We start from the raw sequence: 24,087 nt of genomic DNA, 5'->3' as shown, positions 1-24,087 counted from the left end.
CGTCGATCGTGCCGCTTGTGTAGTTCGTGTGTTTCTCCTGCTCGGAGTGTGCAGCATCTTGGGCAATACTTACGCCGAGCAAAGTATTCACAAGATACGACTTGTGCCCCGTGCTAAAAATAAACGACAAGTCGAAAAAGGGGGGACAAAATAACGTCAACGTCGATCGCGCGCCAAGTGTAAAATAAAAGGAAGGAAGGGTCAGACCCCTACGCTAAAACAAAATAAAGATAAAAATAAAAATACAAATACAAATAAAGAGAATAATAAAAACGTAAATATTTCTGTGAAATTGCTTATATCGCTAATGAAAAACGAAAAGCGTATGTTTTTTATGCAATCAGTATGTATGCGGGTTAAAAATAATCAAAGTTCGTATTTATTTATTTGTGCAAATTATGCCAAGTGACAAAGATAAATATTTATTCGTTGCCAAATGTTCGCCTAGAATATATGAGCGATCAAAGCGATTGTCAAATGTGCTGAATTGTGAGTTGCTACGTTTAGATCAAAGTGCCTCGAAATCATAATAAGCAAATCAAGCGAAAAAGTCGTTGCGCAAATTGGTAAATGCAAATTGCTCGAAATTGATAATGCGTATAATTATTGCAAAAATGCAAATTGTAATAAAAAAATATGGGAAAACATGAAAAAAAAAAATATATGGTTATTGCAAATATTTACAATTCGCATATGGCATTGAGGCCTTCCACCTGCAGCATTCGTGTTGCACTCTGCATTAATTAATGCATAATTTGCGGAATATGAAAGAGATGTACAGAAAAAAATATATATTTAAAAAACACTTTGTGAAATTGTTGTGAAAATGTGTTAAATTTTTATTTTCGTTTTTTTCTCCCTTGGTATAAATCAGCTGAATGTTTTCACTTAATTTTCATGATATTGTGTTGCAGATAAATATACATAAGATATGCAAACAAACACGAGTTGAAATAAGTGAAAATTTCATCAATCTACGGGCAGCACTTAAAAGTCAATCTACAAATAATATTTGCTTTAGGAAGAGAATAAATAAATTTAAAGGCTCAGGCTACACTGGCAATAATTGTCTATCAAAATTGGGACGCAAATGTTCATTTCAACCCCGCAAATTCTTGGAAAATTAAACAGATTTGTTGTTTTCAGTGTATAATGTGAAAACAATTAATGTGTTAAATAAAAAAGTTATACAAAAATGTCAATTAATATGTGTCCAACTATATTGTTAAAGCCTGAACTTTGTTAATTAAAGCGTTTAATTTTAAATGTGACTCGTTTGGCATCTTTTGTTTGATTGAAACATTCATCACTCAATTTGGAGAGTTGATTAATAAAGATGATTCAAGGACAAATTCCATTGCAAAATTCCAACTTGTAATAAATATTCACCCACACACGATACTTTATTACACATGATGTGTCTATAAAAAATTTGTTTACCTATCAAGTCAAAATTTGCATTTGTATACTTAAGTGTTGAAAATGTAATAGAGAAAATTGTGTTCTCTTGAATTTCGGGTGTAAACAATTTGGCTTTAAAATACATGTCAGAGCAGCCGGGTTATTTAAAAATATTTGCTTCACTTAATTTACATGATAATGGGCCAGATTTATGCATTTTGTTACTTGCCGGCCGCCCACTTTTTTCGCTCGCCCCACTTGGAGGCTTTGCATGCTGCAGGCTATATGGTCCCAAAAATAAACCGCATAATTCGAAATAATTTGCAGCGTATTTTTGCGGCTTTTGGGTTTGTTGAACTTGCGAGTATTTCGTAGATTTTGATTTTGATTTTTAAGTTTTTCGCATTTTGAAATTCGAATTTCTCTCCTCTCGAATTTTTATGAGGCATCTAAAATTAGTTGCAAGATAATTTGTTGTTATTATTCAGCTTGTTCTGCTACGAAATTTGTTTGTGCTTTGGGTTTATTATATTTTGGGGTAGATTCCCGCGATGCGCCTCATCTCTCCTTGTTGCGGCTCGCTAACTTGTGTGTCAAATGTGACAGCTTTCAATGCGTTGTCGTCTCTATGCTAATTATGCAAATTTCTTCACCCCTGTGTCTTAGCATAGTGTAACGAGTGGCATAGGGCACTAAAACCATGACTGACGCTACTTTAGATTCATTTGCATTACAAATGCAACAGAAATTTCTGTGCTTGCTGCTGCTGGCGCCTTTTCTTTATGAGCAGTATATGATTTATGACATTCAGACAGAATTCACATGAAATGCGTTTCGAATCAATATTTCTTACATTTTCGTAGATGCACATTTTTTCATATGTTTGTGTATGTGTAATGAGTGAACAGTTTGCCAACTGCGAGTCCAGTGATTTTACATTTTTTGTAAAGTTTTATTTTCATTTATTCATAAGTGCAACTGCGTGTCATTTGTCCTCCTCTGGACAACATATTGTGACCATCGGAAACGAATTTATTCATTCAATCGGTTTATTTTTTCGTGATAACAGCTGTCCATCATATTTTTTCATTCCCACTCTCATTTTCTACTACGTAGAGTAGAAGGGTATTATAAAATTGTGCATACAGAAAATCAATATTACATGCAGAAGGTGATATGTATATCCTGCCCCTTAGGAACATATATTCATAATCAGCAAGAGACGATTATCGGTCCTTCAGTCCAGCGGTAAAAAACACAATATTGTTTTGGATTTTTGGTACGCCCCGCCCCGCAAATTTTATGATTTCTGAAAATTTAAAATCAGATAAGAGTTGAAATAGTTATTTAGTTATTCTATATTATTATTATTTTATTTTTTATGTTAATTACTTTGGTTGACAATCTGGTATATTTTGTACTCTATGGTATATTTTGAAAGTACTGACAAAATGCTAAAATATACTGTTAGTGTGTCTATATATTAACACAATATCAATGGCCATCAATATATTTTGGTATTTTTATCATATATATTTTGCTATATTGAAGAATAATACCACATTCTTTTGCGATTCTTCAAATGGGTGTCGGGAATGTCACAGTCGAGCACTCTCGGCTGTAGCTTTCTTACTTGTTTTGTATAACGTGTTCAGAAAGAGCATAATTTATTTGTAGAGTAAGGTCACGTTCAACTTCTCTTGTTTATTTGCAGTGTCGCATCTGTGAAGTTCAAAGCATTTTCCAAATTGCGACCGCATCACCAACAGTCTACTTAATCCAAATCAAATCAATTTACTTAACTTAAATTCCAATTGCAAACAGATGAAGGGCTTTTTTGTCTTCGCCTTTTGCCAGCTGCCAATCCGTGACAGTTTTTGCCAGCTTTTCCCGTGACTGCACTTTTACTTTTTGTGCCACTTTTTGATTGCTCAAGGAGAAGGATATTTTAAGTTTGTCACGAAGTGAAATGCATTCAGTCCACTTTTTGAATCTCTAAAGAGAATATGTATACATTTAGTTTTTTCTTTTAAATATGCATTGAAAAATGTGCACAAATATATTATTAAAATAGATAGTTTAATATTCTGAAAGGGTATATAAATTGCGGCTTGTTCGCGATTTTTTGTATTTATTTTTTTATTTGCGATTGGAGAGAGAAAAGTCGAACGAAATTCCGTGCATTTTTTGTGTTTTATTTTTATGCATTTGGCGTATATTTTTAATGCTCGCATTTATTTACATTTGCACAGAGGTGGCACTCGACTCTGCTTATTTATTATTTATTTGCGTTATTTTTAACGAGCTGCATTTAGTGCCGATGCATTTGGGTGTTCGCTAAGTGAAAGTGAATTAAGTGACATAAGTCTGAACTCACTTTACACGCTACCTAAGCAGCTGATATCAATTTGTACACGAGCAACAGAAATAGCGATGATTTTTTACATTTAATTTCATAGAACGCTGCTATAAATACACAACACGCATGACATAAAGGCACAAAGTAAAAGACAAAGTAAACATCAGCCAATGCTGCCTCATTTATCCCCTACGAAATGGAAAATTTATGAGACATTTCCAAAGACTATATTTTCGCGGCTGACTAAGTGCTGGAAAAACTTTCAACACGATTTCTTCAAAAAAAGGTCAATTTTATATTTCCGACCAATAAACGTACCTTGACATTTTTGTGAAGCAGTCTTCTATGCTCTGTGGAAAACTAAAGAAAATATGTAATAAATAATAAGAAAACATTTAAGAGAATTCCTTATTTTTGTAGTCTTTTTAGGACACGCTTGTTATTCTTTCTTTCTTTTGAAAAGAGAGTGGCACAGAGACCGTTGCAAGTAGCAATGGAATGGGAACACAATTTTTTATATTTTTATCTGAGCTTAGACTTGAGGCCTACGAAAGTCTGACTGGGTTTACAATTTTCTGGATGAAATTAGTAGTTTCTTAGTTGAATAAATTTTCGCTTGGTTAATATTAAAGTTGTTGCCTGTATTTCATATTCCGTATGAATGTAATATTTATTCGAAATTAACATTACTTTATTCTAGTTATTATCAAAATTTGTCCGCTCTATTTTTCTTCAAATGTTCTTGTTTTTATTAAGTTTGTTGTTGTGAAAAATGCTTTTAGAGCGCCTCAGTGTTGTGTTTATTTTTATATACATTCAAACACTCACCCATATACATATATGAACTACATACAAACTTACGTATAAAGCTGGCCCATATGTTACTCGCATGTTGCTCTGTGTGTTGATTTGCTCGTAAAAAGAAAATCATTTAAATGGCGTTTTGCTTTCCGTTCAAGATATTTGCATTCGGTTTGTTATTTTATATATGTATGTACAAATATGTATATAAAATTAGCCCAGATCACTAAGTGTCAACACACGTACATATAGCCGGAACAGCTGGTGGGTGGCGCACCCGAAATGAACCTAAGAACCTAATTGAATTTTTATTGGTATTTTTATGATTAATCGTCATGGGAAATTTTCTATTTTTGGTCTTTGTTTATTCTATTGGAAATGTGAATCTGACACTAAAATTTTAAAAAGCATTCAAGTTTCATTTGGCATGTGACGGCGCATGAATGATGGGTATTTGTTCTTCTCATTTTTTGTATACATAGTCAATTTAATGGCATCTTTATATCGGGCATAAGTACTCAAACTCCTCAAACTTGAAAGAATATCTACGCTGAATCGATTTGACAATGTCCATAGAAATCATAAGCAATTGACTTCGAGAAAAAACTGCTACAAATCAAAAATGTCTGGCAACATAATTGGCTGTAAAAACATAAATTTTAAATACGAAATATGGACAACATCTTCATTATTTACATACACACACATATGTACTCATGTCATTATGAAGTGGAAAATTGTAGTGAAATCATGTCTTGATAAGTATGATGAAATACGCTAACAAAGAAAACATTAATAAACAAAGCATAACAAGATAGAAATTGTAGTTTTAATATATCAAAAACGGAATGCTAGCACAAACATTGCCATAAATATTTGAATAATATATATGTTACCAAAGCGCACCTCGTAAATCGTTTATTCCTTTGACAAATGAAAAATTCAGCACGCAAAAGCAACTAAACGTAAATATTTGCAATAACAAACAACAAAGAATACCATAAAATACAAAATAAGAAAAATAATCCCAATACAAATTGTTTACCATTTAGAGTTTATCCATTTTTTTCTTATTGTGCATTGTACTTTTTTCGCACTTTTCTCAAAGAAAACTGAATGAAACTTTTCGGGTAGTTGCAATGCAACGAAAAAAGTGTCGAGACCATTTGAGTTGGGCCGGAAGAATGTGAAAAATCTTCAAGTAAATAAAGTAAAAAAAATCCCTTCCTTGGAAGAAGGAAAATACATGTAAATGAAGTACTGCAGAATGCGGCGTACTCTTGGCTGAGTATGAAACGCAATTAACAACAAAGAAATTCCCCAACAAAAGACAAATACAAAAGGCAAATGTAATGTGAAAACCTGCTGAGTGAAGAACTTTCCTAAAACTAAAATTAAAACTGAAACTGAAATTGAAAATAAAAAGGAGAAGCAAAATCAAGAGAAACAGAAAAAGCGTGTCAATATAAACAGGCGCCATGAAGTTTTGTTTGGAAGCATTTTGGTTATTTTTGTTGACAGTTGGCGGCAATCAGCAGCAATTAAGCACTGATTGTTGCCACGGGCTGCGTCCCACTTGGGGCATGCCAGTCGCAGTTGCAGCTGCCACAGCAACAACAACTGTGAATGCCACAGCATCAGCAAAACAAAAATCAATCGAGCAAACGCTGATGGACAGCGGCGGTCAAATTCACAACGGAAATGAGCTGGAAAATGCAATGAAATTGCGTGAGACCACAAGGCAAACAAAGACTGAATCCCTCCCAGTTATTGGGGACATAACAACAACAACAATACGATCACAAATCGTGCCGGATGCAACAACACTGACTGCAGCTCAGAAATCATTTACCCGCCAAACTGTCAAGCAAGCCAAAACGTCCTCGCTCAATTTACAGCAAAATATTAAAGAGCGATTGGTGAGCTTGTTTGCCAGTGAGCAAGAGGTCGACTCTAGTCCCACAACAACGACATCGGCAATGACCGACAATGATGGGACAAGCACCCATCATCCGGAGCGTCGTCATCTGGTGCCCGATAAGCTGCAGTACACGAAGGAGATCCAAATCAAACAGGGTCGTTTGATGGGCATCACACGTCGCTTCCAGGTGACCAGCGGGCTACGTGAGGTGGATCAGTATCTGGGGCTGCCCTATGCGGAGGCACCTACGGGCAGTAGACGATTTATGCCACCCGGTACGTAGCAACTTATAATAGTGATGCTTGTTTCAGCTACTTTCTTTAGAGTTTATTTGAAAATATTGGTTAATCGAATTTGTGTTTGAGTTATGACTTTTAAATTCGTTTAAGTACATAAAGTAGCCAAAGAAGCAATAGCAGCAAGCTTATTTAAATAAATGGGTACTTTTTCGATATCTATAGATTTTGACTCACTAAGATAAAAGCAAGAACATCAGAAATTAGGTTCTAATTTTAGAGAAACAAGAACAAATTTCTTGAATTTGAGATCTTTTTGTTTTTATAATAAGATTATGTATTCTGAAAATGATATTTGATGAACAAAATATTGTTTTAAACCTAAAAATCTTGGTTTTAGATTTGTTTGCTGCTTTTCAATGTAAAATAAAATTTCTTCAAGCAAGATTTTAATCTAAAAAATGCAAAATTTATCATAAAAATCTTGATTTTAGCCATATTAATCTTATCAAAACTTTATTTTCAAAAAATGTGAAGTCAAGATTTGCAAATTATTTCTCAATCTAGATTTTTTCTCTCTGTGAAGTTAAAATTAAAGTAAGTAAGTAAATAAAAAAAATTCATTTTTCGGTCAGATGAAAACATTTTTTTCCCGCTATTCACAAGTGAACAAAATATTTAGGTTAAGTTATAATAGTTCCCTTGTGCTTATGCTGATTTTACTTTATGTTTATCAGAAGTCAGGTAACAATTGTCTTTTCTTCGTCACCCTTCTTTCAAATCAATAAAATATTAACTCGATGCTTACTGATAGTAGCTAAAAATTAACTAAGAGGAAACCAATATTCTTATTAATCGATTTATGTCTTCGTAAAATGTGAAATAACCATCGAAAAACACACACCCAAAAACATAAATATTTATAAGTTTTTCTAGCATGTTTCTCTATTGAGAATTTTTCGGCTTTTATGAGCTAAGGTTCTCAACACTGTGCCACAACTATGACGGCAATTTGCCACTTTGCCTTAGAGCCAGCAAAATGCAAAATCAAAACCCAAAATTACACAGCAGATGCAACAGAGGAAACAACTTGACCATGTACGAACAGTCTGCAGGGCAATTCTGAATTTAGCCTGCAATTTAAAGCAATTATCTCTGAGCTGCACCTGGCATTAGGCTTTCAAAACTTGACACGTACTCGGAACGCCCCCCAAAAATACGCCTCACATTTTGGCATTCTTGTTGTGGGTATCCTTTATGTCCGCATGGGTGTTCGTTTGTTTATTTCACAGGGTCGAATGCGGTTGCTATTATTTGGGCAATGTTTAGGGCAATTCAATGCAAATTGTAGCCAATCCAAACGTATACAGAATGTGTGTGTTATGTTTAGAATTTTGAGAATTTGTCTAGAATCTTGTGAAATATTATGTTATTGTTTGTTTTAATTGAGTTTTGGGTGCATTTGAGTTCAACAGACAGGCTGGAGTGTGTAAGGAATGCTAATTATCAGCTCACAATTTGCAAATATTTGTCAATTGTAATTGAACATTGGAGCGCTCAGATTGAGGTCAAACTGAGGCATTTCCGGCCATTGAATGGCCGCCTAGCTAAGCCGGCAAACCGCATCGATTGGTCCATCGACGGAACATAAATGCAAAACCGCAGTTGTAACTGCAACTGTAACTGCAGCTGAAAATGCAAATGGAAGTTGCTGCTTGCCAAGAGCCTTCAATTTCACACTTTCTGTATGCGCAATTTAGCGGCAGGACCTCACATTGTAAGGACAATAAATTATCTGGCGCGTTTTGCAGTTGGCTTGGTCTGTGGCAACATTTGTTGCTCACCAGCTCGAGAGTCAACCCTCGACGTTTGACAGTCGACAGTCGACAGCCAATACCACAGGCCGTGACAAAAGTGCTTGTCACGATTTGTATTTGTGTGTCTAGTATGAGTGTGAGTGTAAGTGTGTGTATGAATGTGTCTGTCTGTCTGTGGGCAAGTGTTTGCAACCGCGTAGCGTTTATTGAGCACTTGAGTGGTGCACACTCAATCCGTGCGGCAAGTTGCAACAATAACGAAGACTGCGAACTATGTGACGCCATATTTGTTGGTGGAAGTTGTTTGCCTTAGCTAACATGACGACTCAGTAGTTGTTGCAGTTTCACAGTTCCAGTTATAGCTACAATTGCAGTTGGCCGTCTACATTGTGGCAACAACACGCGTTAAGTTTTGTTAGGCAAATATAAGCCAATGCAAATACAAGGTTCGTTTGCGTATACGTAATGTGTGTGTAGAGAAGAGATGCACGCTCGCACACACACCCACACAGATGTAGTGACATGAGATAGACTGTTGCCTGTTTGTGCGTGGCAGCCAAACAAATAGAAAACTTTTCGACAACACGTCGGAAAATTGTTTTGCGTTTTTACGTAGTATTTGTCTTATTTCTATCTCTAGCCAGGACCAGGAGTTAGGGATCAGAGGATTTTGTGGTGTGGTGGGCGTGGTCATGTGCGCTTTTATTTATGTACTAGACGCGCGCCTCCTTTTGCCTGTTGCCCAAATTTATTAATAACAAAATGCAAATAACGCCACCGACTGGCGCGCTTTGTATGTCGAAACTCAACATTCGCCATTCTCGTATATTTGCTATCTCGTCTCCCTATCCCCCCTTCTCTTTGAATACATTCAAGTGCTCGTCTGTGGCTCTTTCAAAGATAGGGCAATGTGTGGAGATTTGCCTTGTTTTTATGAGCACAATAACGTGAAACATTTGACAGCAAAATGAAATTTGTGTACGCCGAATATGTCAAAGTGTAAATGTTGCATATTTTTGGGCGTACAAACGCTGCAAATTGCTTTCCACCCAACCGTCTTTGTTCACGTTGCCTTGGTATAATAAGCGGTATTTGCGCCGCGATTTCATATCATAGTTTTAGTTAATAACTCTGATTGCCTCGGGAATGTCTGGTACTGACATTTAGTGGATTTCATACCACGATTTTATAGATTAAATTTAAATTTTCAACTATCTTATACACTGGCAACTCTATTTTAATTTCATATAACGCAAACATATTGCTTGGATACAGAGTTAATTAATGTATTCCATTCACAACATAACAAATGCCAGTGAAAATACATAGTATGGAAGGAAATTGCAACACTCCATGGGTCGAAATATGTAAGCACTTTGGAATGCCAGCAGAGGTGTCAGTTTCATAAAGTATGTCATGGCAACTGGTTTACGTGTGATGCTGCAACAATGCAACATCGTATTTGCACAGGATTCCAAACTAAGTTGACCAAATCGTGGTTGTGGTTGTGGTAGTGCCCACGAAAGTCCCTTTCGAATAGGACAAATCGACGTTAACTGAAACACCAAACCAAACCGAACCGAACCGCAGTCAACTTGGCTGCTGTCCCGAGTGCCCTTTGAATGCTATTTCAGCTTGCTGCTGTTGCACTCATGTGCAGGAAGTGCCAATGTGGCTGTCTACTTGTTTACGGAGCTTCCAAGTGCCCGCTGACCATGCTGCATAAATACGAAATTGACTTTATGCTCCCCAAGCGTCACGCAAACCAATCGAATGCTGTTTTTTTCGCGGCATCCCAGAGAGCGGAAGGGTAAGAGATAGAGAGCGAAAGTATGCGATAGCACGATAGAAAGACCAAAAATAACCAAGCACGGAATTGTTGGTTATAATCGATACAGTGGGCCGTAAAATGTTTTGTCTCCAAAATGTTTTGGGTTCAAAAGAAGGTTTATGTTTCAGATTTCAATGAAAGTTAGTTATTAGATTAATCATCATAAGTTGAAAATAATTGATTGGAAAACGTAGAATATCCTAATGGACCTATTTCCCTTATAAATAGAGCTTTTAAGAAAAGAGTTTATAGGAAATAAAATAATTGATTTCAAATATTATCAGCCGATTAGGTATGTAGAAATCAATCAAGATATTATATTATTATTAGTATACATACATATGTATCTTCAATGTAAGGGTGGCCTAGTAAGACAAACTAACGGATTCGCAAGTAAATATTTTTTAAACCCAATAAATAATTATCTTAATTTCGGAAATAATAAAGAAATAATTCCTTGGCAAGTTTTGTTAACACAATGAGTTTTGTGGTTGTCGTAAATAATATGTATAATATCTATGTATGTATGCATGTGTAGCTCGGTGTCTAATTTGTTATCGAATCAATACCCCCAATCTGTGCACATTATGCAACACTTAAAATAAGTTATGTTATGATAACTTATACACATTACTTAAAAAAGGTAATCGATAACAATTAGAAGTGTAAAATCGATAATCGACGCTAACGCACATGGCGAAAGCGTACAAAATGAAATTATAAAAAAAAGATAGGCAGATCATTTAGCGTTCTACAAATGTTTTTTAGCATCATTTATTTGGAGTTTGTCCCATTGTGGACTGATGCACTGACTGTGTGCGAAGGAGCAGTCAAAAAGTACTTTATGAAAGTTTGTGTTAGCTTATCTAATGGTGTTACAATTCCCCCTCTGTCTCTCACTTTCTTCCACGCTTTATGCACTTGGTGCTGTTTACAGGCGCCCCTTTGCCCTGGCAGGGACTGAAGATTGCACGTCACTTGCCGCCGGTTTGCCCACAAAAAACTGCCGGATATGTCATCCCAGAACAGCGTGAATATCTCACGTGGTCGTTATAAGCATTTGACGCGACTGATGCCGTACCTGAAGACCGAGAGCGAGGACTGCCTCTACCTAAACCTGTATGTGCCGCACCATGGTGAGTTAATAATGCGTCTCGAATCAGTTTCCAGTGCAAAAGTCATGTATGCATTTTGATCCCCCAGTGGCATTGCCAACAGCATCGGAGCAGTATGCTGTGCTAGTGTATCTGCACGGCGAATCCTTTGAGTGGAACAGCGGCAACCCCTATGACGGATCTGTGCTAGCAAGCTACGGCGGGGTCATTGTGGTCACTGTCAACTACAGACTCGGAGCATTGGGTATGTGATGGGCGGTTGACTGTGGCAGTTGATGGAAGCGTTTCTAATTGCAAGTGCTTAACATATGTAGGATTTATGCGGCCCAGCATCGATGCTCACAATATTGCCAACTACGCCCTGCTGGATCAGATGGCAGCTTTGCACTGGATCAAGGAGAACATTGCTGCCTTTGGGGGTGACAATACACGCGTTACTCTAATGGGTCATAGTACAGGCGCTGCTTGTGTCAATTATCTAATGGTATCGCCGGTGTCATCAGGTAAGCTCAATCCACGCCACCTGCTCCTCATATATGTTCACGATTATAATTGCAATTAATTGCGGCAACAATTTGGCTGCAGGTCTATTCCATCGCGCCATCCTGATGTCCGGCTCAGCGATGTCGGACTGGGCCGCGAGCAATCAGTCATTGCAATTGACCATGCAAATAGCCCATGCCCTCGACTGTCCGCTAAGCGACCATGAAGAGGACGATGCTCTGCTGGAATGTCTGCGTCAGCGTCGGTGAGTTAGTCAAGCAATTGCATTATTTAGTGGCACGAACTGATACTGCCACGGCTCCACACAACTTGTGGCCATTATAATCGCGCCGCAATGCGTGCTAATGCCTTTGAGTACGCATGACCATTATCATGTCCTTTGGTGCTTTGCTGTGAATGCGTCAATTTAATTTACGTTGGCATCTTCAACAGTCAGGACGAAAGCATTCTCTACTTTGATTCATTTAACAAGCTTTCCCCCTCGCGTCTCTCCGGTTCTTTTGTGTGTTGCCTAATGATTCGGTAAATTTACGAGTTTGTCGCGCCACGTCCGCAGTGAGGCGTGGATACGACCCCAACTTATCCTGGCCATAACTAATCATGCGTGGAAACTTCCCAACATCCATGGATCGTGGGCGGTCTCCCCCCTTGTTTTGCATCCAGATTAGTTTGTAATCCCTTGTGTCCATTTTGCCCATCGACTCTCAAAACACGCATCTACTTAATAAGCGCTGCCTCAACAATTTGGTGGGGCAGGGATGGTCGCAGTTAATTGCTTTTCAATTAATCACGCTTTTCGATTGCTTCTTTCACTCTCCAAGGTCGGCGTCATCTACTTAACAGCCCATTAAGCGGCAGGCTTAATAAATTACTCGCTTTATTTGCATAACTCGGCTTATGTCTATTGTTTTCTTTTTATACTCCTGAGAATTATTTTTGGTAATGTAACGCCATTTGTCAGGGATTCAAGTATATTAATACATGATTTGCATCATTAGTTTAAAAAATCCTTTCTTATCGTTTGATCTATTAATTAATACAAATTTAATGGCGATAATTATATCTCCCAATAACATTTGTTCAATTTAGTTTGTTATTCGTTGAAATTGTATTTAAATAATAAATGAAGAATAAATATTTAAAGTCATGAAAAAAATATTTCATCATTTAAATTGTGAGCGTTTAAGTTTCTGTTTTAAAATGGTAAAAACTCACATTTTTTTGATTCGATTTATTGACATAAAAATAGCTAATTCACGGATTTATTTACATGATGATATTTTGAATACATTGGCGTGGATATATTAAATCTATTTAAATAGTTGGTGGTTTGTTGACCCCTTTTGAGCATTCCTTTTATTTACATTTCATAATTACTACTGCGCTATTGAAAAGATTCGACAGATGTATGAAATTGATTGTTTGGGAAAATATTGGGTGATTTATTGACTTTTAAAATTGCGAAAACAATTACAAGTAAATCATTGATGGGGTTAAATTTGTGTGCATTGCATTTACTGTATGCAATGATTCATATGTATAAATGAAAAAAAATGTTAAAGTATTTCAAATGATTGCTGATTTATCAAAACATTTGTTTAAGCAATTAAGTGTTTGCTTAATGTTAATATTTATAGAGGTTTCATCTCGTTACTAAATTTTCCAATTATTTCGGTGTTAAAGAAAATATGAGGACTCTTTGTGTATTTTTCACAAACCAAAAAAAAAAAAGATGCGAAAACCAAAAACAATTTGCATGCAAAGCGAAAGAAAAACACATACATGAGTGATATTCTCGTGTGTGAGTTTAATATATGTAAAGCAAAATCAACAACGGAACAATAATAGTAATTATGTTAATTATGCCAAGTACATGCATACACTCACTGCCACTTATACTCACACACTCCGCTCACTGTCACCAAACAAACGCGCCGATGCAACAGTCACAACTTTCACAGTGTGTATTTAAAACTGTAGAGTCATATGTGTTTATGTGTCTGTGTGTGCGGGCATTCCATATACTTTTGTTCCATGAGCTTCTGGAAATTAACACAGAGCGAGTAAGTTAGCAAAATGTTGGAGTGTTTCCCTCAAACTCTAAACTGAACTTTACCCAATGAGGAAATAAGTAACGTAAAGAAATGCATGGTACACTTAGGCGAAGTTTAAATACCCTCTCTAGAGTAACAAGAATTAAGGGAATTGAAATTACGTTTTACAATTGAAAATTAAACTGAAATGGACAATGTTTTTAAAATACTTCTATCTCTCAAAAAACCTTGAATTTATTTTATTAAATACTTTTATGTAGAAAAGGTCTTATTGACGTTTAGCCCATTAAGTTAATCATTAAAATTAGCATATCATATGTACATGTTAGTAGATGAAATGATTAATAAATAAATGATATTACTTTAAATTCCTTTAAAGTATTGAATAAATCCTGTCATTTATATCAGTATAATAATACAACATAACATTTAGATGTTTATTTATTTAGTGTCTTATCATGAAAACAGATATGGTATTGAAATTATTTATAGAGAGTTAAAAGCGAATTACAAGTACTAATGGGTATTCATTTAGTACTCACCTGCGGTGATTAATCTGCGTAAACCATTGCGAACAGCTTATGTGGGAGTTCATTTAAATTTCAAACATTGATTACTATTTATATACGAAACACGAGAATAATATAAATGTGAGTTTAATGAAGCCATTGGTATGGGGCATTCCTCGTTGAGTTTTCTGGAATGTGTTGCAAACAATACGTTAAGCTAATGATATCCTTCAGACCAAACTGCTGCTGCAGAAATGTGTTAATGAATGGGAAAAGCCTGTGGGAGACGTTGATTCTGTGTGCAAGCAGTAACGAGTGCTCGTAGGAGTAAGCTCGTAATGGAGTGAATGGGTGCACGTGCGAGTGTTAAATGAATGCAATGAATTATGTATGAATTACTGTGGAAATGTGAATGTCATAGCATACACATTCACACCCACACATGCATTTGCAGGTAACAACTACTTGTGCAAACATTTGAAGCACAGTTACATTTGCCCACAACATCTGTATAAGTTGCCTTTGTCCTTGGATCCTAGTCCATTTTAAATATTTAATTATTGACAGAGAGAACTGTGTACAGTTTTGGCGTAGTCCTTCAAATCATTTGCTCATTTGTAATGTTTAATGTATTTGCCCTACAGACACAAGTTGTGATCTTTATTTACATACTTGAAGGATGTTGGGATTGACAAATATTTGATTGAATTATTGCATACTTCAAACTAATTTTCATTTTCCTTGTAAACTGCACATTTTCTATTTTGTTTTCATTTTCGTTTCGACTTTAATTATTAATGCATTTCAATTGCAGGCAAAACTGTGCTAATATTCGTTTACTTGATTTCTGTGCGAAATGCTTGAATAATTTATGCAAATTGCATTACAACAACAGAAGAGCGTGGGCCTCAACCTCATGTGCAGATATGCAAGTCAATAAATTATTCATTTCAAATGCATTTATTCAAATAAATGCTATAAATGTATATTAAATTTATTATTTTAACAAAACGCTTTGAAAGACTACAAAGACATTTTTTTTCATTTTCATTCCCTTTTTTTTGTAATAATATGTATTTATATACTCACTCCAGTTGAATTGCAACCAAACGAATTAAATTTAGTGCGCATTTAATCGTCTTAAAATTGTTTCAATGTAAACGTAAACAAACCAGAGAGAGAATCATATTGTACACAAGAGCTGAAAAAGGAAAAAGGCAAAAGAGAGAAAGGAAATTTGAGAAGAAAAATGTAGAAAAAATATATTGTATGTGTGTACAAATATGTGCATATATAAAGTATTCGCCCGGTAGGCCCACAAATAATCTAGAGCGCACAACTGTTTGCATTACACAAGCTGAGCGCTCTTAATTGACAAAATAAAAGTAAAGCATATTAAAAATTAATTAAATAGAAAGCATAAAGGATTGCAAAACAAAGATGCTTAAAACAACAGGTCACATACATACATATATGCGAAATAAATGTCAGACTTCTTTCGAGTATCGCTCGAGTGTAAGTTGCACACAAGTACAATCATCAATCTTCGTGATGCCAGGCAACAATACAAACAAACAAATATATGTATACAAGTGCTTGGCTTGAAGTTTGTCAGACAAATTTGTGCATTGTGTGCGAGTTGTCTGCACAAAACTGTCACAATATATAGTTTTCAACTAGAACATAAACAACGAGCCACTTGAATAAGAACGCAATTTGTCAAGCGCCGTAAAAAGGTATACATATATCAATACTATATTTCCTTTAAGTTGGTTTTTAGTCAACCATTCAAAATTATAATTTAATCAATATTTTAGATAACAAACTCCTTTTAAAAGTTAATGTTTCTATTTAGTTTCACAGTATTGTTTAAACTTGCGGAGACATATCTCTTTGTTGTCAAAGTATAACTAACGAGTTAATCGGAGTTACAGTTCAAGTTTTGTGCCAAGGCTACTAGTAAGAAGAAGCACAATAACGGATCCTGAGTATAAATCATAAATCATACGTGATATCCAACAGAACTTTGCACTCTACTAAAAGAAGTGCACCAAGCGAATATCCAAGCTGACTTTGTGACGAAACTTTAGTTGGAGTCAGACCAATGTTGCTTTAAGACAGCCGCAAATTGTCGAGAACGTTGGAAAGCACAAAAACAATGCACAGCCAGAGCGATAAACTTGCTCATGTGTCGATTACCACAGCTGGCAAATCGGCGTTGACCACAGAAACCGGTGCTATAACATGTCCTGGAATTGACAACTCTCCAAAAGCATCCTGCTTGTAGAGTCTCTGCGGTTGACGGGGTCTTAAAGTGTTTGCGGTCCCTCTTTGGAGTGGATTTTTGGTGGACGGTTACGATGATGGCGCTTGCACTTTCAGTGCAGATTAAATGGTTTACGATAATGTCGTTGGGGAGATTTAAGGCTACTGGCGTACTTACTGCGCCAACCGAGCTTTAACTGAGCTTCCGTGGTCAGACGTGGACTAAGTAATAAAATCCAATTCATCTGACTTTCAAGTGCATTGCAGTTATTCATTCGCTATTTTAAAAATGTTCAGGGTTGTTTACTGAAATTACAATTACAATGGCTTATTATGGAGAACATTTTAATTAAAAAGTGGTCATAAGATTATGTCTTAATCAATAATTTAGTGCTATTTAATGAGTAAGCAGAAAATACTTTAATTTATTACTACACGTTTCGATGCTTAGAAACTCTTATAAATTTATTTTAAAATATAAATTATTTTCAAAAACTGCTTTTGGATATCAAATCCAGTTCATGTCACGACGTGACAGCTTCAAATTTAAATTTAAATTGATTTCGAGAATCGTAACTTTTGCAGGCTTTTGAATTGTAATTTTTGGAAGTCAGCCTGCATTTATGAGATAAAATTTTTGCCAAATGCAAATCAAATTTCCTTCAATTTTTACATTAATTTGTGCGAATTGTACCAATACATCTGAGAGTATATGTAAGCTAGAATTCGTAGCTGCCACTTCAGGCAACTCAGGACTGTGGAATAGAAATTTGTATGCAAACTATTGCAAAAAATTGTTCCCTGCCGTAACATTTGGCAAACGAAATGCGGTTTAAGCTCGATATGTATGCAGCTGAGGCAAGAATCGCCAGCAAAGATGCTACTGCAATACAAATGAAAAAGCAAATTGAAATTCACTCCGAGCCAGGTTGTATGCTTTTTTTTGTTAAATGCATTTCGAATGGGTGTGTTGAGTGTTTCCTTCTTTATGTTTGGCTCGCAATTCAGCAAAATGGAAACTGATAAAAGCGGATGAAGTGCATGTTGGTAATTTAAATTGAGGTTTTTGGTAGGGTTTGTTTTTAACATAGCTTGTGTAGGGACTTGTTCCAGTTTCTTACAACATGACTTCATTTTTGGAAACCTTTAAGCAGCATCTGCTTGCGGCGCTTGACTTCATTTGAAAAATGTTTTCTGAGACCATATGTGTATCTGGTTGTTGGTATCTTTATGTGGAGCACGTGTGAGTTACGGTCGAGAATGGCTCTTAATATTGGGGTGCTGCTTTGAGTGCGTGTCTAGCAACAAATCACACATAAAATTTATTAGAAATTTCAAATCAAAGTGAAAAGTAGCCGCTGTCAGACACTCACCAACACTTATTCAGTCACCCAATCACACACTCACTGGCATTCACGAAGTGACCGGTCAGTCATTCATCCAGTTATATGACCTTTTTACGCCATTTTCTGATGCCATACTTTCTATTACTCTTTGCAGCTACCAGGATATCTTGCACATACCAACATCGTTTCAACAATTTTCAACATCATTGGGTCCAATTGTCGATGGACACGTAATACCAAATCAACCGTACAAGGTCATGGCGCATAATACGGAGTATTTCAGCCGGTTTGTTAAGCAATTGCTGTCACAGTCCCTGTCTGACCCTCCCTCTCTGCACCCGTTCCCATCTAGTCTGCCTTTGATATTTGCTTTAGACCTGCTTTGCTTGGGCCAACCTGCCAAATACACATACTCGTACATACAACCAAACGTATCCCTAGGACTATTTATTTATTGTGCGTTACTTGATTAGATGTTTGGCATTTGGCATTTGGCGTTTGGCTCCCAGGTAAAAGCAAATCGTTCGTGTAATCGAAGTATGCATTCTGCGGATTGAGCAGCCATTGGCAATGGCAATGGCCCTAGCAATGGATATGGTTAAAGATGTGGGCACCATAAGGTTGATGGCAGATGGAGAGCCACTTGTTGTACCCAATGGCAACTTAACACTCCACTTAATGGCATGTTTTAATGCCACTCTGCTTGGTTATTTTTGCCATCAAAGGTCACACAGAAGGTTAAGACGGATCTAAAAATAGGTATATTGCTGTAGACAAATTGCAGATACGCTGATCAAAAGAATTACATAGGTTGTTTTTGTTAAATGAATGAGTACAAACAATTTGCCAATGTATTTACTAAGTATTATTTGTATTTTCTGTGATTTCATTTACTTTCGTTTTACAGCAGCTTTCCGTTACTCTTCAGACTACCAAAAACAGCCTCAAATTGTGAATGTCTTTAAATTTAAGCTACAGGCTTCATACAACAGATTTGGCTGTATTCAGCACTCAGTTGAGTGCCTTTATTGATTTTAGATAGGAGCTTGAATGCAGCTCACTCTATAATATCCTCGAGCTGATGAAGGATTTGCGATAATATCGAGCTGTGCTTGTAATGTATACACATCAATCAATCAGGCAACAAGTAATAACTCAGGCCCTAACAAAAGGGGTCATTTTACCATTTTCATCTCCATCGTTTTCGTCTTCTTTTGTTGTGCTCCTTTCTCTCTCTCTCTTCGGTGTCGCTGTCTGGCCTTAAAGATGCGCACAGTGTGCGGAGAATTTTGGGGCACGTGTCCATTTGCCATTGCCATTCCGTAAACATAGCTGCGCATAATCTAATAAAATGCGTGATTAATTGGATTTTAATTGTTATCCTTTTGCAAGTCGAACGTGTTTTAGCCGTCGACGCAAAGATAGAATAATAGCTGACAGGAAGTGCCATTAATTACGGGCAAGCACCGAGAAGCAAAAGTACCCCACATCTGAATGACGCACAGGTAAACTCGAGGCAAACTAAATAGAAGCACGTTTCGCACGATTTCGGTTGCGATAGAGACAGAAATAGAGTGAAATAGAGACAGAGAGCGGTGAGAGAGTTGAGTTGCGTTGCGAGATTGTAGTTGGGGTTTCAAATTTCACTTTTGAACACTTTAATGAAATGGTCATAGATCAAAGCGTTCTTAAGAGTTGGCAAATAAATACGGCATTAACGAAGAACAATTATCGGCTGAATTGCTCGCTAATAGCTCCATGTTTCTCTCACACTCTGAGTATCCCTTACCCATTCAGTCGTTGAACAAGTTTTGCATTTACTTTTATCGACAGGCAAAACTTACACAGACACTAATAACTTTCAATGCGCTTTGCTCGAGCTGGATATCAGGCGCACAACAGAACACAAAATAATAGTTCGAGTGCCATGAGTACTCCTCCTCTTCGACGTACTCACTCCACTCTTGTCCTTGGCTGGGAATTACCATTCAACTGGCCAGTCCAGTTTTCATAACGGCTGTTCATGGTGCTCCTCCATTCATCAAAGGCAGCGTAACAAGTTTCGCCGCAGGACCTAGCTTTATTTTAAGAGCTCTTAACAGCCGCCGCTTATAGCCATTTTATACGGTTGTCTGCAGTAAGCGAATGATGCACTGCACGAAACGAATGAGAATTTTTGGGAAATAAAATTTGCAAATAATAAAAAACGAATATAAAAGAGAAAAGTTTTTATAGATTTGAATTTTTAACACCATAAAATCAATCGAATCGAATGGAACATAAATTTCTTGATGTGCAGAAAATTACTTTCCAAAGCTATAACCAAACTATTCACACAGATATGAAACATAATTCAATAGTTTCCTACCCAGTCTCGAGTCTCTTCTCTTCCCTTGCACTTTGCCTACTCTAACTCTCTTGTTTGCTGTCTCTTACAGTTATGATTTATTATTCGGCATCACGGAGTCAGAATCCTATCATACATTGGCCGCATTAGCACTCGAGGAAGGATTACGTGAAAATGAACGCGATAATTTATTGCGGTTCTATATGCAGACTCGCTTTGATGTACGCCCCGATTTGGCATTGGCTGCCACGCTAAAAAAGTAAGTGAAATTTATGCGATATTTTATGACATTCTCTCCTAACTCCTTTCTAACTATTGAAACCTAAACGGCGGTATATAGTGTGTATAATGGGGGAGTAACGTACTTCCTCGACGGGGTTTCGAAAAGTTACAACTTAGTTGCACTTAAAACATGAATGAGTGGATGCACACACACATATCCGTATCGTTCATCTCAATTAGAATTGTTTATGTGGCAATTTGTTTGGTTTAAGCGTTTGGGATTAGCGCTGTTGGAGCCTACGAGGTGCCCTGCACTGACGTCACTGAACGACAAGGATTACTTAAATTTCGCTTTATATTCAAATTTATTTAGCTCAATATGTGGAAATGCGTCAAACAGGAAAGCAATAAACATGAGGTCGGTACAAAAATAAATATTTATGAGATCATATTAGAACAAGTAAGAAAGTTACAGTCGAGTGTGCTCGACTGTGAGATACCCGCTACCCATTTTTAATAAAGGCAAAATATTGCGGTATCATTTTCAAAATATACCGAAAATGCTTAAAAATATTAAAAATATACCAAATGGTATGTTTGGTATATCGATATAGTACACCATTCAAAATATACCATAGACGGCACAATGTGCCAGATTGTCGGCCAAAGCAACTAAGACCCTAAGTAGGCGTTTTTGCCCATACAAAAGTATTTCTTTAATAACTTCCACAATTTTTATCTGATCGCAACCAAATACTCAGAAATCATAACTACTACAGTAATTATTGTATATTCCAAAATTCTACTCAATTCAACTCTAGCTTTAAAATTAGGCTATTCGATTTTTTTTGATTTGTGGGGGCGAAAGTGGGCGTGGCAAACATTTGAAACAAACTTGATCTGCGTGCAAACATAACAAATGCTGTCGAAATTATAGCTCTATCTCTTATAGTCTCTGAGATCCAGTGTTTCATACGGACGGACGGACAGACACACAGACGGACATGGCTATATCGTCTTCTACCCTATGGGTAGCGGGTATAAAAATAAATTTACAAGTTATAAGTTTTTTCCTCATTTTACTTTGATTATGCAAGCTAAGAAGAAAAAAAAAAAACAAGTAAAAAAGCTACACTGTGAGAGACCCTCTACCCATTTTATTGAAAGCAAAAAAGTGCGGTAAAATATTATACCGAAAAAATATTTAATTATTCTGTATTTGGTATATCGATAACTTTTACATTAAACCAAATTACCAAAATATACTAGATGGTCCACCTAAGTATCCAAGGAAGACCTGACTGCAACAGACTTTTTTATTTACCAAATTTCTCACGAATGATTAATACTATAGTTCTTAGAGTATGTATTAAAAATCGATTCTATAAACTTAATCAAAGTTGTAATGGCATTCTACATATATAGAAAATAAATTTAATTTCAAAGAAATGCGATTATTAATTAGTTTACTGTAAAATATATAACATTTAATGCGAGTGCCACGAAACATATTACATAGATTTAATCCATCACATAATTTAGCAATTTGAGTCTACGTGAAATTCATTTGCTGCAAATATATTTTTTAGAAACTTAAAATATGTTTTTTTTCTTAAATATTAAGTATTTTGGTAAAATTGTTTTATGAATTTGCTCAAGCTGCATATTTAGAGTTATAGTTATAATGTGTCTAATTAGCGTCAAAAATGATGTAGACAGCCGCCTTTCATTACGATTATACAAAATATATCTGAGCACACACATAAATAATACTAGAGAAGACAGCAAAGGACGACGCCAGAGCAACACACAATTATGCCAAGAGTTAGTTAGTTATTACTGTATGTAACTCCAGGCGACGCCAGGCGAGATGCCAGCTCCTAGTCCCCTTGTGGCTCCTGTGTGCACATTCATTATTCCGTTCATTTCATTTGGACAAAACAATGGCAGTGACTATCTCACTTTCAGCAGCCACCACGCAGTGAGCGAGTGGGGCAATAAAGCCTTTCTCTGTCTGCCCTGCTGCCTTTTCTTGCAATAAATAAATAGGACAATGCACAAAATTCGAATCTCTCACGCCCCCGCAATGTCAACGTTTCGAGCTTTTTCAACCAAAAAGTGCTAGGGAGTACAGGGTGAATTGCATTCCATGGAGATGACTGTGGACTTAGTCAGAGCGACACCATGCGAGTGTACTATGAACTTATTTGCACAAAAGAGCGCAATTGTTTCTAAAGACGCACGGCAAGGATTCCAAATGGAATAGCAATGGTCGAACGACAACATAACTTGGAGACGCCAACAAAACACAAGACACAACTATTTCCACAAGTCGATTTGCAAATGCCCTAAAGCAAATGCCGATAGACTAATCTAAGTGAAGACTTTTTCAGAGCAGTGTGTATATATAAGTGAAGTCTTTGTATCTTGTCTTTGAAATAATGTTTGCCATGACAAAAAAGAAACTCCGACAGAAGCTGTAAAGTGAGTTGATACAAAATACTCTAAGCCGCAGGCCAGTCTATGCCACTGGCGGATAACAGCAATAACACCTACAACAAAAGTAACAACAAAAACAAACACTGAAAAAACAACGACAAACGATTGAAAGGAAGTTCACACAATCAACAACAGATGCGCTTTTTCACATACGACGAGAAAACTGAACATGGAAACTCTCCAGGGAAATTGTTTTGTATGCCACTGCCTGACGTTGGCTCGCCCAGGCTTTCCTGCTAGTCTTACACACACAAACACACCCGCACATACACTCACACAGTCACCAGGAATTTTAGCTCAACAGCTGCTGCACTGCATCCCAGTGGAAATGCTTTGTTGTCCGTCATTGAATTAAATGATAGTCCAAGCAACAACGGAACGACAGCGGCACTTTTTGTTTTGTTGCGCAACATGACGCTCACACTAGCAAAATGACGTACAGACGGATAGACAGACGAATGGACGGACGGACGGAGTGGACAACTAGAGGACAATGGAGCAATTCAACAAACTAACCGAGTTCCCTGATCCTCTAGCTGGGGGCTTTGGATGTTTTTAACAATTTTCTGACCCTCGCAACATTAAAAACTTGCACTTGTCTGTTCAACACAACAAGTTTCAAATGCACCACTGCAGGGGGTTCAACCAAGTGCAAAGGAGAGGAGAGTACTTTGATAAAAATGCTTTAAAAGACTATTCAATACATCGACTGAGTTATTGTTTGCGGTCGATGCGATCTCTGAGTAAATTGCATGCTATCTAAAAACTGAATGAGATGTGTAGTTTATTGTTTGAATATAGGATATTCTATTTTGGCACAAAGTAAATTGAGAAAAAAAGTATATTAAAAAATGAACTAT

At 36.5% G+C, this 24,087-nt stretch overlaps 1 protein-coding gene across 1 annotated transcript in view; it reads left to right on the top strand.

Moving 5' to 3' along the window:
- The window catches only part of LOC133838866 (uncharacterized), a 45,600-nt gene continuing 21,513 nt past the window's right edge, over positions 1-24,087 (top strand). The window contains 9 exon segments of the mRNA XM_062270097.1: positions 1-343; positions 5,670-6,757; positions 11,304-11,365; positions 11,367-11,502; positions 11,570-11,725; positions 11,796-11,984; positions 12,067-12,229; positions 18,314-18,445; positions 20,598-20,765. Coding sequence (XP_062126081.1) covers positions 6,040-6,757; positions 11,304-11,365; positions 11,367-11,502; positions 11,570-11,725; positions 11,796-11,984; positions 12,067-12,229; positions 18,314-18,445; positions 20,598-20,765 — 1,724 coding nt within the window. The 5' untranslated portion in view covers positions 1-343; positions 5,670-6,039.

This window comes from Drosophila sulfurigaster, chromosome 2R (genome assembly GCF_023558435.1).
Source record: "Drosophila sulfurigaster albostrigata strain 15112-1811.04 chromosome 2R, ASM2355843v2, whole genome shotgun sequence".
Lineage (NCBI taxonomy): Eukaryota > Metazoa > Arthropoda > Insecta > Diptera > Drosophilidae > Drosophila > Drosophila sulfurigaster.
Note: the sequence above shows the minus strand (reverse complement) of the source record. Positions and strands in the feature narration are given on the sequence as shown.